This window comes from Fringilla coelebs, assembly GCF_963513975.1.
Source record: "Fringilla coelebs genome assembly, chromosome: 23".
Lineage (NCBI taxonomy): Eukaryota > Metazoa > Chordata > Aves > Passeriformes > Fringillidae > Fringilla > Fringilla coelebs.
This window is the reverse complement of record NC_140049.1, coordinates 600,486-613,079: the sequence shown is the minus strand read 5'-3', so window position 1 is coordinate 613,079 and position 12,594 is coordinate 600,486. Positions and strand designations below refer to the sequence as shown.

The window sequence follows — 12,594 nt, the reverse complement described above, 5'->3', positions numbered from 1 at the left end:
AATGTTCCTTGTCACAGGCACGATGATGGCTGAGCAGCTTTCATGTCCTGCCTCATTGTTTATTCTGCTGCTCCAGCCAGGTGATAATCCTGGGAAACCACCTGCAGCATCCCAGTGAACAGGAGGAGAGATTATTTAGTTGTGGATCAGAATGGGTGCACTCTTCCAGCAATCCCATCCTAATCACTACAAGGTGTTTACAAGGTGTAATTTTTTTACAGGCTCTGTTCTTCCACAGCAGTGTAAGCAATCTGTATTACTTTTTCCACCAGCACTTCCCTGATTATCTTCAATTTCTTGTGTAACACTGGAAGACTCACTAGGTGAAATGGGGCACTTAGTAGTGTGCTGCAAATAAAAATTACTCAGCATCTGACATACTTGAATTTCCTTCTCTGTGATGTGAGTCAGCATCGTCCCTGACCTTTTGAACAGCTAAAATGCAAATACTCAAACAGTCTGCTAAACAAAAGTTAAATTCTTTTTGACAGGCTGGGTGCTAAGTCAGCATATTGGGTGATTCATCTGCAGCAATGATGTTTCTAGCAGCACACAGTAATTGCCAATTAGCAGCCGGGGTGGATAACATTTAGCTTTCACAGAGTCTGTGTACTCATTTACAAGGAGAGGTTACAAGGTGGGATATAAAATAATCTGGGGGTCACTTTAAATTTCATTCTTCCAGCTGCACAAACTGACCTGTGCAACAAAGAGCCTGGTGTTCGTGTCCAGCTCTGTGTGCCCTGGGTGCAGATGGCAGAATGGGGCTGTTCCCTGCAGATCCTCCTTGTGGAACTCTTCTGTGCCAGCCCACTGCTGGTGCTGCCTCTGGTAACAGTGATGGGGTAGCAGAAAACCTTCACAGTTACAAAGCCACGGTGTTTAGCAGCTTTTGTTTCCTGTACAGCACTTTTATCCCATTTCTGAGGCTAAAACTCTGCTGGAGTGGCAGTGGGTGACACGATTTACAGGGCTGCCCAGTGGTGCAAAGAGAGCTGGAATCTAAAGCTGGGCTGCACCACCCAAACAGAGGGAAACTTCTGAAAGTCTTGGATCTCCACAGAACCCAAAAACACCCCCAGGTTTGCAGCTTCCCCCTTGGCCTTTCCATTCACCTGAAACAGCTGGAGGTGAGGTCCCCAGTGTCCCATGTGAGTCAGTGTCGTGCTCAGGGCTGCTCCAGATGTGGCAGTGCTCCCGGGCAGCCCTGGCACAGAGCTGCCCTCCCTGGCTCTCGGGGCAGCAGCTGTGCCAGCCTGGCCGTGCTGGGGTCCCCAGGAGCCCTCCAGAGCTGTGAGCTGCAGCTCTGCCTGCTGGGGCACTGCTGATGTGGCACTGTGACCCACCTCGGCAGGGTCTGCTGCTGCTCACACTGGGACACTGCTCAGTGGGACCAGAACGCGCTGCAGGAGCAGAGACTCGGCTCATGAGAGTGTAAAATGCGTTATTTTGAAATGAGGTAGTTGTGCCTTATCCCACTTGCCTCACAAATTTGCAGAATTTGTGTATAAAACTTGAGAAAGGTCCAGTTGGCAAAAGATACTTGGTGTGTTTGTTGATTTCCAAGAGACAAAATTCAGTGCTGGGATCTCAGCTCTCAGTTTCACAAACAAACGCCACCTTGTTTTACAAATGCAAACCACTCTGCAGCCACTGCTGTGCTGTTTTATTGTGGGTGAAAAGGAAAAAGGAGCATTGCCCCCCAGAGGAGGAGGGAATCTCTGTCCTGGCAGGAGGCAGGGCAGAGCTGGGCTACCAGGGATGGTGCCAGGGTGTGACAGCCAGGCAGGTGTGGGGCAGGTGGGCTGTGAGTGCAGGGAGCCTTCCCTGGGCATGGAGAGAGGGCCCTGGGGCTGCGCTGCTGCTCTGCAGCTGCACTGCTGCTCTGCAGGGCCCCAGGGCTGCAGCCCAGCACTGATTTGCACTGAAATGTGGATTTTTCACAGTGCACAGGCTGCCTGTGCTGAAGTCTCAGGGCCCCCACGTTTGGTGGATTTTATCCTTCTGCAGGCACCGGCAGTGGAGTGAAGGCATTTTTGAGGGTGTCCTCTTTTCTGAGACAAGCAAGCAAGCAGTTAATGGGCAAAAAAGTTTTAAAGCAAGCTTGAATAACGTGATTTTAACAGAAAACCCACACATTTTATTTTCAAAATTGAAGTTTTATGTCTTTTTCTCTGCTCCTCACCATTGGCTTTCAAAAGCAGATTTGCTGTTGTTACTTTTTGCTGAAGTGCTCCTTGGTGGATGGTTCTGGTTGTGTTCAGCTCACTCAGGCTTTTTCCCTTCCCTTCCTCCCCAGACTGTACAGTTCGTTCAGGGAATTTTTGTTGAAAAATATGACCCAACAATAGAAGACTCCTACAGAAAGGTAAAGCACATCGTTTTTATTCCTTCCAAGTCTCCCAGGGAATTCCTGGGGCTGCTTTGGGCGCAGGGCTGGGGCTGCTGAGCAGAAGTCCTTGCAGGGTCCCTGAGCTGTTACATAATCCAGGCACAGAGCTGCTTTCTTCCCTGGATGGATGTCAAGTGAGCCATTGTTTCACGGATTAGCAGAAGTGTCAGCACATTAAAGGCACCAAAACATACACTAAAAACTTGTGACATTTGTGCCTGTGATAATTAAATTAAATTGTGGCGTGAGTTCTGCTGTTAAATTTACTTGACTTTCCTGGAATTAGCCTCGTTAGATCCAAGACATTTCTCAGAGAGTGGAAGATTTGCAAAGCCTCACTCTGAGGATCCTGAAATATTTTGCATTTTATTCTCTTCCTTATTCCCTTCTCTCCGGGCAGCAAAGAAAAATTCAAGTTTGAAGGTGCTTTGATTTGTAAGAGTGGATTAAGCCGAGATATTTACAATCTCACTTAAGTTGAGATGTTTACAGCGAGCTGCTCATTTAAGCCTTGCTAATGAAGGGAGTCGTGGAGCATGTGAGCTGACCCAGATGCCTGGCTTGGGGCACGGTTAATCCTGTAAGAGCAGTGCTGCCCAGCCCTGCGGAGCGCAGGTGCCGCTCTGCTGAGAGCCCTTTGTGCAGGGCTGCCCCAGAGCTGACCCTGCCCTTGCCTGTCCCTCTGCAGACCGTTCAGTCTGAGCTTTTGTTCCCCTTTTTCCCCAGCAAGTGGAAGTAGACTGTCAGCAGTGCATGCTGGAGATCCTCGACACGGCAGGGACAGTAAGTGCCGCTCCTTTCTCTCATTGCTCTGCAGTTCCTTCCCTAAGAGCAGCAGTGCTGCCCCAGCAGAGGCAGTGAACCAGCTGCAGTCATTTAAAGGCAGGATTTTGGGAGCTGGCCTCAGCAGCGAGGTGAGTGCCAGTGCAGCTGAGCTCTGTCCCAGTGCTGGCTGACAGGGGCTGCCGCCTCCTGTGCCATCCCGTGCCAGCACGCTGCCCTGGGAGGGTTTGGAGCCTGAGTCTGCCAGTGGGCACCAGGACACGGCTGCAGGCGGTGCCAGGCAAGGGGCTGGGGCCTGGCACCTCCCTGGCACTGCCCCGCTGTCCCTCCAGTGCCACCTGCAGCTGGCACAGCCCTGGTGGGGCTGCCAGCACGGCCCAGGCACCTGCTGCTCCCTGGGAGCTGGCTTGGCTGAGAAAGCCCTGGAAATCCTCAGCAGCAGGAGCAGCAGTTGGTGCTGGTGGGTCTGGTGAAAGTCCTGGCCCTGCTGGGGCAGAGGAGCTCTGAGCTGGCACTGCCCAGCCTGCTCGGGCATTTCAGTCAATAAAACCATGCAGAGATGCTTTCATTGCTGCTCTTCATCTTTTCCCCATTTTTCCAAGAATCCCTTTATTAAGGAAAAAAAAAAAAAAACAACAAACCCAAACCAAAGGGAAAGGGAGTGTTAATGCTTTTATTCAATTTCCATGCTTCAGTGGGTTTCTGTGAGGGGTGAATATGTAAATCCATCTGCGTGGCACTGCATTCTTGTCCCCAGTACAATAGGAGTGTTCCTCTGGAACTGTTCATTAGCTGCATTCTCCAGCTAATTACTGTAAAAAACATGTGCTTGCAGGAGCAGTTCACAGCCATGAGGGATCTGTACATGAAGAACGGGCAGGGGTTTGCACTAGTATATTCTATCACAGCACAGTCCACGTTCAACGACCTCCAGGACCTGCGGGAACAGATCCTCCGGGTGAAGGACACCGAGGATGTGAGTACACACCTCTGCCTTGTTTCTGCAGGTGCCTGAGGAGCCCTGCTCCCAAACCAGCACAGCCCTGGGTTCACAGACAAAGCTTCTGTCAGAGGATCTCCTTGGGGAGTGTTGAGTGAGTTTTCAGAGCCTTGCAGTTTTCAGTGGTGTTGTTTGAGGCACAGCACCTGCTAAGGGACATCACAAAATCAGATTTTCCCGAGTCCTGGAAACCACAGCCTTTTGAAATGCTTGATTGAAAGCACCATTACTTCACTTTTTCTCCTTCAAACTCCCTTCCAGGATTTGCATTTTCTTCTTTCTCTGTGCTTTAGCTGTGCTTTATTTCCCTCAGAGTTAGGGGAAGTCCTGGTGAGGATGTTCCCAGTAGCTCTGCAGCTGCCTGGCACTGGCAGGGCTGGTTCCAGATGTGGGAAGGGGAAGTTCAAAGCTGTGGCACAATCTGTCCCCCAAGGAGGTCACAGAGTGGCATGAACGACACCTCAGGGGCCTGACAGAGCCTTGGATCGTTGTTTTGGTTTTATTTGTGCAAAACTGCTTTTCCTTGGGGCAGGGATTACTGTGGGGTAAATCCCTGCTGGCAGGACCCTGAGCTGGGCTTGGCTGTGCTCACAGAGGGAATTTGTGCCCTAAGCTGGGCAGGTTCATCCCTCAGCAGACACTGCTGCTTTCCTTTGGCCTTCAGGAGCTGAGTGCATGGTTAAAATGCATTTATTTGCTTTGTGTGTTACCTGCTGAAGCCAAGCTTGGGGCCCTTTTGAAGGTTTGAGCTGCACTTTGCTGAGTTAGGAAACGTTCTCCCTTCTGTCTTTGGCACCAGAGCATGTCTAAGGTCCCAGTGCATCAATCATTACATTATCTGTATCTGGAAGAGTTTAAATTCCAATCTGCTGCACCTAACAGTAAATGAGCAAAGGTGGTTGCTCACCAAACTCCATTTTTGGATAACCATTAATACCTTCTGCAATAATCTTACACAGTTTCATGTCTTTCAAACCTGTACTGCTTACTCATCTCAGTATCGCTTTTTGCCCTATTATTTCATATCTTCATACCCTTTGGTTTTTTGCTGCACATGTTCATGACACATTTTCATGTTTCAGTATGAGAAATTTTCTCTTAACTGTCTAGAAAACTCTAAAGAACTGGATATTTACAATCTGAGCTGATAGAGCCTGTAGATCTGATTTCAAATGAGCTTTTTTTGCATTTGCTTCATCTGCACTGTGACTGCAGGTTCCTGATGTAATAAGGAAAATTTATGTCTCAAAAGTAAAAATATGATCATTCTCTAATGGGTATGGCTGGGAGTTTTAAAGAGAAAAATTAATCTTGAGTGTAGTTGTGTCAGAAGAGACCACAAATATTAACACTGAAAAACACCCAGTGTGTTGTTAATCACCAAATGAATGGGTAGTGGTTTATTCTCCAGCTGGACAGGGCTCGGGTTCTGCTCCCAGAGTGAAATGGTGGAGGAAATGGAGCAGGTGCACTCCCTTATCAGCAGCTCCTGGGGGTTTTTCTGCTTGCCCTGGGTGTAGGAAGCAGGAAATGGTGCTGGGCTGTGGCACTCCCTGGCACTGCCCTGCTCCCTGCCATGCCAGCCAGAGCTGCAGCTGCCCAGCAGGTGACAGAGCCCCGGTGTGCCAGCCTGGGACAGCTCCTGGCACCTGCAGGGACACCTGGGCTGCTGGGAGACATTCTGGGGCTTTGGTTCCCTTGTTGAAGGTGTTGGAGAACCCGGAGTGGTGTGGGTTGGAAGGGTCCCCAGAGCTCATCCATGGGCAGGGACAGCTTCAGTACCCCAGGGAGCTCCAATCCTGTCCAGGCTGGCCTGGGACACCTCCTTCTGTACCTGTTGGGGACACCTTGGAGGGCCACAGCTGTGCCAGGCACTGGAGAGGGGCAGAGCCACTTCATCATTGTCTCCTGGTTTTTATTGGGTTCATTGTTCATTCTGCATTTCCCCCTCTCCATTTCCCCCTCTCCATTTCCCCCTCTCCATTTCCCCCTCTCCATTTCCCCCTCTCCATTTCCCCCTCTCCATTTCCCCCTCTCCATTTCCCCCTCTCCATTTCCCCCTCTCCATTTCCCCCCCTCCATTTCCCCCCCTCCATTTCCCCCTCTCCATTTCCCCCTCTCCATTTCCCCCTCTCCATTTCCCCCTCTCCATTTCCCCCCCTGCATTTCCCCCCCTGCATTTCCCCCCCTGCATTTCCCCCCCTGCATTTCCCCCTCTCCATTTCCCCCTCTCCATTTCCCCCTCTCCATTTCCCCCTCTCCATTTCCCCCTCTCCATTCCCCCCCTGCATTTCCCGCTCTCAGCCCGAGCCCCAGCAGCCCAGAGCTCCCTGCACAGGGGTCTGTCTCCCTTGCTGATGGGTCTCTCCTCCTGTTGCTCTCTCCAGGTTCCCATGATTCTGGTTGGCAATAAATGTGACCTGGAGGAAGAACGAGTCGTGGGCAAAGAGCAGGGGCAGAACTTAGCACGACAGTGGTGTAACTGTGCCTTTCTAGAATCGTCTGCAAAGTCGAAAATCAACGTAAACGAGGTGAGCAGCTCCCGTTCCTGTGTTCCCAGCAGGAATGAGGCATGAGGCATTCATTCCCTGTGTGTCTGAGCTGGGCAGCTCCAGGCTGGGCTGGCAGCCATGCAGCAGTGCCAGCCATGCAGTGTGCCAGGCTCTCTGGCTGCCCCAGGATGTGCTCCCTGTTCTCTGAGAGCCAGGCTGACCTCTCAGGCTGGTTTTCACAGCCTCTCCCAGGGGCCATGAGCAGCAGAGGGCCCTGAGCTGGATGACTTTTAGCTTGGATAAACTTTATCTGGAGAGAATGTTTGTCACGATAACTGCTGCCATTCCCAGCGTGGGCGATGCCCCGTTGTGCCCCTTGTCCTGTGTGGGGCTGGCTTAGAAGCATTTGCATTTCTGGCTGCAGATGCCTCATCACGGCCCCCTGCAAGCCCCCAGCTTGCTGAGCCGTGCCTAAACCCAGAGCTGAGCATTCCCCAGTTTCAGTGAGACCCCTCTGCTCCGGGTGCTCCTCCTGCTGCCCGGGGCCAGGGGTGGCTGGGGCAGCTCTGCTCCACATCAGCACCAGGCTTTGTTCTGTGCTGGGAGTTATCTGCCCGTGCCAGAGCCAAGTGTGCAGGCACAAAAGCTGAGGTGACCCCGTGCAGCAGAGCTGGGCTGGCTCCAGCTGATAAGTGGGACCGTTCAGGGCTGTGGGATCAGCAGGAGCAGCAGGATCCTGGCTGGGAAGGATGGCATGGGCTGCAGGACCGTTCAGGGCTGTGGATCAGCAGGATCCTGCTGGGAGGGAGGGCATGGGCTGCAGGACTGTTCAGGGCTGTGGATCAGCAGGAGCAGCAGGATCCTGCTGGGAGGGAGGGCATGGGCTGCAGGACCGTTCAGGGCTGTGGGATCAGCAGGAGCAGCGGGATCCTGCTGGGAGGGAGGGCATGGGCTGCAGGACTGTTTAGGGCTGTGGGATCAGCAGGAGCAGCAGGATCCTGGCTGGGAGGGAGGGCATGGGCTGCAGGACTGTTTAGGGCTGTGGGATCAGCAGGAGCAGCAGGATCCTGGCTGGGAGGGAGGGCATGGGCTGCAGGACTGTTTAGGGCTGTGGGATCAGCAGGATCCTGGCTGGGAGGGAGGGCATGGGCTGCAGCTCTGGGGCTGAGCACGCTGCTGCCAGCAGGGATTTGTGTCCCAGCTGCAGTGGGACTGGGCTGGGCTGGAGCAGCAGAGCTCAGGCAGCAGCAGGTGCCCAGGGAGTGCCAGAGCCCGAGCTGGGAGCGTTCCCACACTTTGGGGGGCACGCTGACCCTCCTCAGCCCCACCCTGTGGCAGGGGGTCCTGGGCTGGGGGCACAGCCTGCGTGCCAGCCCTCAGTGGGAATCCTGCAGCCTCCAGGGAGGGCAGAGCAGGGAGAAGAACGTGCTTATCTGGAGGATGAGTTTCTGCTCTCCTTGGGATCCTCATGTTCTGGTTTCCTGCCAGCTGATATTTCCTAGTTGTGAAAAGCACAAAAGCTGAGGAAATCAAAGGGAGAAACTGTGAATGAAGCAGCTCAGTGCACTGGGAGTCTGTCCTGCTGGCTCCTGGGCTGGGGAGGCATTTGCATTCCTTTGGGGTTTATTCTTGTTTCCTCACTACTTTTGGAGTTTCTAAATTTGTCAAAATCTAGGTACAGAGTGATGAATTCCTACATGCATTTGCTGCATGGGAATCAAACCTTTCAGATAATAAGCATTTAATCCAGATGACCTTCTGGTGACCTCTGAGATGCTCTTCCTCCACACTGACTCTTTTTAGGGATGGTGGCATTCCTGAAACCTTGTTGCAGATGGCTGTACTCACAGTCAGTACTAGCACCTAATAATCTAATTTATGAGAAAGGAAAATCTCAAATTTCAGTTGTTACAGTGTGTTACAAACTGTTTCTTTGTCTTGTGAATTTCTTTGGAATCAACAAGAATTTGTGAGCTGTCAGCCACTCCAGGAAGGGGAAAAAATAAACAAGGACAAGGGTGGAGCCCTCTGAAGGTTGAAATATTTCTCCTCAATGCTGTGACCCAGCTCCAAGCATTTTTGCAAAGCTCATTTTGCTATAAATGGGTTGAGTCTTGCTGGGAAAACAGCTCCCAGCAGCAGCAGCAGCAGCAGGAGCAGCAGCACTCCCCAGGCTCTGCAGCTGCAGGAGGGCCCTGGCTGGTCCCTGCTGGGAACGGGGGCTCAGGGCCAGCCAGGGACGGGGCTGGGGCAGACAGGGACCGTGAGGATCCTGTGCCTGTCTTAAAAACCCTTGTTAATCCCGATTCTCTCCCACTTCTCCACAGCAAGGAACCTGCTGCCATTGCACTGCCCTGCTCTTCTCAAGGCTTTGGTGCTGATAAACTGAGTTTCCAGCTCCCCCGTGTTCTGCACGCTGATGGGCGCTTTGGGTTTCTTCCTCCATAAGCAGCTGCTTGAGAAACATTTAATAAATTTGAGCAGTTTAATTGAATTTACATAACTGCAGCCACCAGGAAAGCGTTGTCAGCTCCCAGCCTGCCTCAGTTCTGACAGCTTGTGTTTTATCACTTGGGTTTTTCAGCTCATGTTTTTCATTTGCAGATCTTTTATGACCTGGTCAGACAGATAAATAGAAAAACACCAGTGGAAAAGAAGAAGCCTAAAAAGAAATCATGTCTGCTGCTTTAGACTCCCATCATGCAGCAGCTCTGAGCCAGGTAAGTGTTGGTTATCCTCTGATAAATGTTGGTTATCCTCTGATAAATGTTACTGCTGCCACTGCTGGCCCCGTGCTGGGACCTTTGGGGACAATTACAAATTGCTTTTGTAGGGACATGGGGTTCAGTGGCACACAAATAAAAGGCTGCCCACCAAAAAGAAAACAACCCAAACCAAACAAGCATAAAAAGCCCCAAAACAAGCCCAAGCAAAAAGCACACCAAGACTGGACACAGCTATAAATAATCTTCCTGTGTGTCTTGGCAGGGAGCTCTGTGTGCTCACAGCTGTTCTGTCATGCTCCTGGAGGGAAGCTGCAGCTCTGCAGCTCCAGGTTTGGGACAGAAATGTCCCCATTTGGGGCAGAGGGGAGGGGGACCGGGTGCTGGCCCAGCTCTGCCTCCTGCCTTTGTCAGCTCAGGGGGTTCCTGGAGCCAGCAGAGCTGGGCTGGGCTCTGGGCTCTGGGCTCTGTGCTGGGCTGTGCTGTGCTCTGTGCTGTGCTCTGTTCTCTGTGCTGTGGTGAGCTGTCCCCTGCTCTGTCCCCTGCTCTGTGCTGTGCTCTGTGCTGAGCTGTCCTGTGCTCTGTGCTGTGCTCTGTTCTCTGTCCTGTTCTCTGTGCTGAGCTGTTCTCTGTTCTGTGCTCTGTTCTGTGTGCTCCGTGCTGCTCAGGCTCAGCCCTGCCCTGCAGCCATGCCCTGGCCCTGGGCACGGCTGGTATCGGGCAGGGGCAGCAGGCTGTGCTCTGTGCTCTGTCCTGTGCTCTGTCCTGTGCTCTGTTCTCTGTCCTGTGCTCTGTGCTGTGCTCTGTGCTCTGTGCTGTGCTCTGTTCTCTGTCCTGTGCTCTGTTCTCTGTCCTGTGCTCTGTGCTGTGCTCTGTGCTCTGTGCTGTGCTCTGTTCTCTGTCCTGTGCTCTGTTCTCTGTCCTGTGCTCTGTGCTGTGCTCTGTGCTCTGTCCTGTTCTCTGTGCTGTGCTCTGTGCTCTGTCCTGTTCTCTGTGCTGTGCTCTGTTCTCTGTTCTGTGCTCTGTTCTGTGCTCTGTGCTGCTCAGGCTCAGCCCTGCCCTGCAGCCATGCCCTGGCCCTGGGCACTGCTGGTATCGGGCAGGGGCAGCAGGCTGTGCTCTGTGCTCTGTGCTGTGCTCTGTGCTCTGTCCTGTTCTCTGTGCTCTGTGCTCTGTGCTGTGCTCTGTGCTCTGTGCTGTGCTCTGTGCTCTGTGCTGTGCTCTGTTCTCTGTGCTGTGCTCTGTTCTGTGTGCTCTGTGCTGTGCTCTGTGCTCTGTCCTGTTCTCTGTTCTGTGCTCTGTTCTCTGTTCTGGGCTCTGTTCTGTGTGCTCCGTGCTGCTCAGGCTCAGCCCTGCCCTGCAGCCATGCCCTGGCCCTGGGCACGGCTGGTATCAGGCAGGGGCAGCAGGCTGGTGCTTGGCTGGCACTGCTGTGGCCCTGATAAAACACAGAGTTACACTGCCACAATCTGCTGCTTTCTGTGCCTAGGCACAGCCCTGAGCTCTGGCAAAAAGGAGCTCCTCTGCTGCCTCAGAGGTCACTGCTGGCGCCAGCAGAGCGAGAAATGTCCCCCCATCATCTTTGTTTCTATTTTCTTTTACTTTCTCCAGATTGCAGGAATGAAGAACTGTTGCCTAAGTGGAAAGTGCCAGCATTCCCAACTTCAGAACCTTATGGAAATGAGTAACATATCAGAAGAAGCTTCTCCTGTTTTTTATATCCTACGGGAAGAATTTAGATGTTAAAAATGGTTTGCACACGGTCCCTGGAAAAAGCAGTTGCTCTGTGTATATCTCTTGGAAATTAAAGCCAATATTCCTCCTCCTTTGCAATAGCAATTAACAGATGTGAAAATAAATATAATTGACTCTAGCATATGATTATCCCAAGGAGCATGGATGCATTTCAAATGTTAGAGATTGCTACTATAATTAAAATTCATATTGACCATTTTATCATAATTTCTCCCCATCAAGCACTAAAAATGTTCCACCGTTATATTTTATATCTATAACTATAGATATATATTATCCAAAATTTCCCTTTGAACTCACTGCAACAAATAACTTTTTGAGTCATTGACTTCATTTTATATTTAAAAGTTACGGAGTATCATTATTTTCATTCTTCCATTGTATTCTAATTAAAAATGTTTGTGCATAATGCTTTGGAAAAATGGGTCTTTTATAGGAAAAAAACTGGGATAACTGATTTCTATGGCTTTAAAAGCAAAAATATATAATATACTAAACCAACTCTAATATTGCTTCTCGTGTTTTACTGTCACAGATTAAATTACAGCTTTTATGAATGATTAAATTTTAGTACATTTTCATTTTTGTTTCTGTGTTTTTGTTACCGTTTCCAGCCTTTGGGTTTGCTCCCTGTTCTGGCAGTTCCTCTCCCATCCTGGTGGATCAGGGGTTTTGTTGAGGTGCCCCCAGTACCCCGTGCTGTATTTAATGTCCCCTCCCAGAGGACAGCAGGCAGCTCTTGTGTTTCCTCTTGGCCTTTTACAGGTTGTACTGCTGCAGGTATTTCCTCTGATTTTCCTCTGATATTTCCTCTGATATTTCCTCTGTACAGTGGCTCTGCTGTGCACAGGTTTGGGTCCATCCCAAGCTCTGCCTGCCCTGCAGGATGATCCTCAGTTCCAAGCCCGGCTTTGGCTGGAGGTCCCTGCCCAGCTGAAGGGGTTTTCTGTTCCTTGGGGATTGTTCCTTGTGTTTTTAATCCCTGTGTTTATGAAGTTTCGAGGAGCAGGATGCAGACATGCCCCTGGGTGCTCCATCCTGTGTGTGTGCGGGTCAGAGCCCCGAGGGACCCCAGCCCCTCCTGGGGACCCCAGGGCTGAGAGCAGAAATGTGTCAGCACCTGCAGGGAGCTCAGCACAGCCCTGTCCTGCTGCTTCAGGTGGAGATGAGAGCAGAGGAGTTCCTGCACCCCTGTGGAGTTCACTGGAAACCAGGGGCAGCCGTTTCTGTAAACAGCATTTTCTAAAGCTGCTCCTGGTGCAGCTGTGAGTTACAGAGAGCCCAAACAGGACTGGATGCAAACATCTGGATGGTGTGACAACATCTGCCTCCTGACAAGCACCAGGACAAGCACAGTTACTTCAGCTGCTTCTCTTCAAGCCCCCTCTGCAGCTCCTTTTTCAGGAGGAGCAGAAGCACCGTGTTGGCAGGTTGGTTACCTTTCTGAAA

The 12,594-nt window shown here is 51.5% G+C and overlaps 1 protein-coding gene across 1 annotated transcript in view; it reads left to right on the top strand.

Annotated features, from left to right (window-relative positions):
- Nucleotides 1-11,726, top strand: part of RAP1A (RAP1A, member of RAS oncogene family) — a 30,310-nt gene extending 18,584 nt beyond the window's left edge. Inside the window, exons 4-9 of the mRNA XM_084220568.1 lie at nt 2,300-2,368; nt 3,119-3,175; nt 4,011-4,151; nt 6,563-6,706; nt 9,272-9,387; nt 11,002-11,726. Of these exons, the coding sequence (XP_084076694.1) occupies nt 2,300-2,368; nt 3,119-3,175; nt 4,011-4,151; nt 6,563-6,706; nt 9,272-9,358 (498 nt within the window). The 3' untranslated portion in view covers nt 9,359-9,387; nt 11,002-11,726. The remainder of the gene's footprint in view (nt 1-2,299; nt 2,369-3,118; nt 3,176-4,010; nt 4,152-6,562; nt 6,707-9,271; nt 9,388-11,001) is intronic.
- The last annotated feature ends 868 nt before the right edge of the window (nt 11,727-12,594 follow it).